This window comes from Olea europaea, chromosome 16 (assembly GCF_002742605.1).
Source record: "Olea europaea var. sylvestris chromosome 16, O_europaea_v1, whole genome shotgun sequence".
Classification (NCBI taxonomy): domain Eukaryota; kingdom Viridiplantae; phylum Streptophyta; class Magnoliopsida; order Lamiales; family Oleaceae; genus Olea; species Olea europaea.
In genome coordinates, this window is record NC_036252.1 from 10,987,735 (window position 1) to 10,992,074 (window position 4,340).

The 4,340-nt window shown below is 33.3% G+C and overlaps 1 protein-coding gene across 2 annotated transcripts; it reads right to left on the reverse strand.

Annotated features, from left to right (window-relative positions):
• Positions 1 to 465: 465 nt before the first annotated feature.
• On the reverse strand, positions 466 to 2,281 carry LOC111412816 (probable LRR receptor-like serine/threonine-protein kinase At2g16250). 2 transcript variants are annotated; one of them, XM_023043712.1, is made up of 3 exons: positions 1,496 to 2,281; positions 1,299 to 1,347; positions 466 to 892 (listed from the first exon to the last, which is right to left on the reverse strand). In XM_023043712.1, exons 1-3 carry the CDS (start codon positions 1,517 to 1,519, stop codon positions 738 to 740), a joined length of 228 nt encoding a protein of 75 aa, XP_022899480.1. In that variant the 5' UTR covers positions 1,520 to 2,281; the 3' UTR covers positions 466 to 737. The 2 variants fall into 2 exon arrangements, with proteins under 2 accessions (XP_022899480.1, XP_022899479.1); XM_023043711.1 differs by having other exon boundaries at positions 466 to 898.
• Between the last annotated feature and the right edge of the window lie 2,059 nt (positions 2,282 to 4,340).

A 4,340-nucleotide genomic window follows, 5' to 3' on the forward strand; every position in this document is an offset into this window, starting at 1 on the left:
TAAATCCAAAACTTTTCATTCTTTTTGAATCATAGATTCTTCAAAAAATTTACTATTCAAATAACTATTTTTATCAAATAATGAGACTCAAACAAGGGCATATATTCTACTAAATGTATTATTTTTGTTCTTTTTAATATTGATTATAAAAATGTTAATTGCACTTATCGATGAGACAATCCATTTTTTTATTTTGTAGTTGGCGTAGTACGTTTGTTGAGTTCTTTTCGTGCATGGTTTTCAACTTTTAAAGAAATGTAGTAGATCTTCAATTTGTTTGCTGCTCCTGATTTCATTCCATGGTATTAGTTAATGCCATGATGGTAAGTTTAGTTTTAAGGCTTGAGAATGTCATTTCAATATTTTGATTAGTTTAGTGTAAATAGCTTTATTTTCTTTAAGTAAGCTTTAATTTTAGCGATTAGTATTTAATAAATGCAATATCTATTGAGAAACATGCTGCAAGTTCGTATATTAGTTTTAGAATTACAAAATGCAAACAGCTAAAACCATCAAGTAAGAGCAGAAAAATGGCCAACATGAAGATTGAAGTGCTACTTGTTACAGTACCAAGGAATCCTTCCTAATTCACTAATTACTGACAAGATACTTGAGAGATTTTGTTACAGTACCAAGGAATCCTTTTCCTCATTGAAGCTTCTGATTTGGCCGTTAATAGAGCAAATTCCCGTCTTGGAACTCAACATTTCTTCCAGTCCTTCACTCCCTTATCACCTTTAAAGGATTTTCCAGTCTTTATTCATCTGAAGGAGTGCGCTTTGCAACCAGTCAAGATTGGCTTCACTAAAGGCACTTATTCCCAATTTGCCTGTTACCAGCTCTAGCAAAACCATCCCAAAGCAATAAACATCGTCTGTGCAAGTCTTATTACCTGTACCTAGCAAATTTCAACAAGGTTACATAGATGACAACATTCCAAGATAAAGAATGCAGTTGAAGTAAAATCCTAAAAATCAGTCATCTATTTGTAAGCTTTTGATCCTCCTGTAGATCTACAGATGAGCTAAAAGAACCAACAGTCAAGTAATTTAGAAGACTTTAGCAAGAACTGAGTTATCTTACGTTAACAAGAAAGATTGAACAAAAAGGATGAAAAAGAAGAAAACCCAAAATAGAATTTAAAATGCTAGAAATCATAAACTAAAGATAAATGATATATTGATACTTGAAAAAATAAGAAAAAATATTACTTTTGTGTAGTAATACAATTTGAGTAGTCGGGTGCACAGACAAAGAAATGATTGTATACTGAACTACAATAGAAAATTTGTACATACCAGTAGGAATGCCTTTTCCTTGAGCACCAACCTGGCTTAGGCTCCCTAGCTGCACTTCAAAATTGACACCAAGCAATTACATCTCTAAGAATACAGAGAAAAAGTCTCATTTATCTTTGATGGCAAATTTCAACAAGGTTACATAGATGATAAATAGGAGCATTCGCTATTTAAGGAGAATAAAGTAATGAGAGCACCCGTGAACAAGAGGTGGAGCTCATTCATCAAGTAGAAATGCTAAACCCTCTGCAACCCCAATCGCAATTTTCAACCTCATAATCCAATCCAGTGATGGTAGTCTATTATTATGGTTGTCAGGTTTCTTAAACAAGGAACAAGATAAATCTGCATTTGACATTTACCTGTAAACCAGAAACTTCTCATCCTCTTCATCCAAGCAATGTCCCAAAGAGGAACACATATTCGATCAGAAATCTCGATAAAGAAATCCAGCACTTACAAACACGCATCCCAGTAGATAAATCTTTTGACAACAACACGAGTCAAATCTCCAATTCCACTACTATTTTAACAGAAAACGATTCTTCAAAAGTTCCCCAGAAGATATCGCCATATTGACCGTGCTTGATTAAGTTTTCATCACTGAAATCCCAAGTCGCCTGGATAATCCGCTCTAACTAAACGAAATTCCCATATTCTAGAAATTAAGAAACAATTCGTTCAAATGGAAACTCCCAGGGCAGTCTGAGGCCGTGGAGCTGGACATCGAGTCTTCACGAGAGACAAGCCAGAGCCCTTCTCTCTTCAGTATCGCTTCGACTAGTCTCTGCCAGTTATCGTACGCTCGTCATCTTCTGATTTCCAGTTGATCAGCTTCATCCAACTCCTACGAAATTCTACATCATATTTTGAATGATCAATTTCGAAAACTGGGCTTGGATTATTGATAGTCAATGCAGAATCTGAATGTTCTATTCAGCAAACGAATTTGATAACAGGGGATGTAAAATTAGAGGGATTTTGACGAGATTTGTTAAAGATAGAAATATTGTATAGAATATTTTTCATTATGTTTTTCTTTTTAGCTTAGGATTATTTTCCTTTTACATTTATTTCCTTTTATTGTTATCATAATCCTTTAAATAAGGTTTTCTTCTTTGAAATATTTACAAGACCATTATTAATACAATCTATCTTATTCTTGACATGGTATCAGAGCTGGTTTAACTTGATCTTGGGTTAAACTTGCAAGTTTCCGTTCTCCGACGAGGCCGCTTGTCCATTCAAATATTTTTCTTTTTTTTTTTCTTGCTCCCATCCGATTTTCTCATCAAAGTTCCCACAAAATTAAGTGTCCTAAGACTTCCAAATTTTCATTCAATAATCAGTTCAAAAGGCCGAAGAAGATCAAGGCAGTAGTTATGTGTGGGAATTTAATTTCCAGGAATTTGAACCATAATTTTGCATACTTGGGAATCTCCCAGTTCTTGTATCTGCACCAGAAAAAGGCATTAAAGAGGACAACCAACCATGTCTCGTTCTTTAAACATTGCTGTGGACTTTATTTTGCAGATTATTTGCCAAGGAACTAGATTCACCTACTTCACCTGCTCCTCGTTCTGATGCTGATGAGTAAGAGACTGGACTGCAGTTTGATGGATTGGCTTGCAGCTGTGTGTGGCTGCCATTGTCTTTCAGAATTTTCAGATATATCGTATCATCTATCATCCATTTAATGGCTGTTAGAAATTGCAGTATTTTTTTTTTTGGCTGCTTCATTAAAAATAAAAAAATAATGTTTTTTTTCCCTTTTTCTTGGGAATTTAATGTTGTTTGATTTGAAAGGTCGGTACCTGAACTTTACCGGTTATCTCCTTACCCCTTTAAAAATAAAAAAGAAAAATCAAGGGTTTTCTTATGTTAAAAACAAAAAAACTTTGAAGGGTTGGTACCTTGAATTTTATCGGCACTCCCCCTGCATCTTAAACAAATTAGAGGTTTTTTTATGTAAAAAAAAAAAAAAAAAAACTTTGGAGGGTCGTCGGTACCTTGAATTTTACCGACACTCCCCTGCCTTTTAAACAAACTAGAGATTTTTTCATGTTAAAAAATAAAAATAAAAATAAAAAAACTTTAAAGGGTCGGTATCTTGAACTTTATCGGCTTTCCCCCTGCCTTTTGAAAAAAACTAGAGGTTTATTGCAAGGTCGGTACCTTGACCTTTACCGACTTTTCCCATATTTTTCTATTGTTTTAACAACTTAAAATGTTTTTGCTAAACCTAAAACATTAAAAAAAAAATGTCCATCAAATATTTTCTTCCAAGCAAACAAGAAGTCACTTATCTCCATCCACAATGACAAAAGACCTCAAGTGCTTAGAGTTCATTCTACATCAATTTGGAAGATTTGATTGGATCGATTTCTTTAAACTCCATATTCTATACCATATTGAGTTTGAGGTGAGGGTGTTAAAGATAAAAAATATTGTATAGAATATTTTCCAAAGTATTTTCCCTTTTAGTGTAGGATTATTTTCCTTTTACATTTATTTCCTTTTATTGTTATTTATAACCCTATAAATAGGGTTCTCTTCTTTGTAATATTAACAAGACCATTAATAATACAATTTACATTATTCTTAACAAGATTGTGCATGAAAAAAAAGAAAGGGGCTTTTCTTTCAAATTTTGAAAAAAAAAAAAGTTTGAATGATTAGGTAGTGGGTTTTCTTATGTTAAAAACAAAAAAAACTTTGGAAGGTCGGTACCTTGAATTTTATCAGTACTCCCCCTACCTCTCAAACAAACTAGAGGTTTTTTTATTTTAAAAAAAAAAAAAAACTTTGGAGGGTCGGTACCTTGAATTTTGCCGACACTCCCCTGCCTTTTAAACAAACTAGAGGTTTTTTCATGTTAAAAAAAAAAATAAAAAACTTTAAAGCGTCGGTATCTTGAACTTTATCGGCTCTCCCCCTGCCTTTTGAAAAAAACTAGAGGTTTATTGCAAGGTCGGTACCTTGACCTTTACCGGCTTTTCCCATATTTTTCTACTTAAAATGTTTTTGCTAAACCTCAAAAAA

Bases quoted from the DNA above. Each gene is read 5' to 3' on its own strand.
- LOC111412816 (XM_023043711.1), bottom strand. From the start codon at position 1,519: ATGAGCTCCACCTCTTGTTCACGG. The intron at 1,348-1,495 runs GTGCTCTCATTA...TTTGAAGTGCAG, and splicing joins GCTCCACCTCTTGTTCACGG to CTAGGGAGCCTAAGCCAGGT. The intron at 899-1,298 runs GTATGTACAAAT...GAAATTTGCTAG, and splicing joins AGGAAAAGGCATTCCTACTG to GTACAGGTAATAAGACTTGC.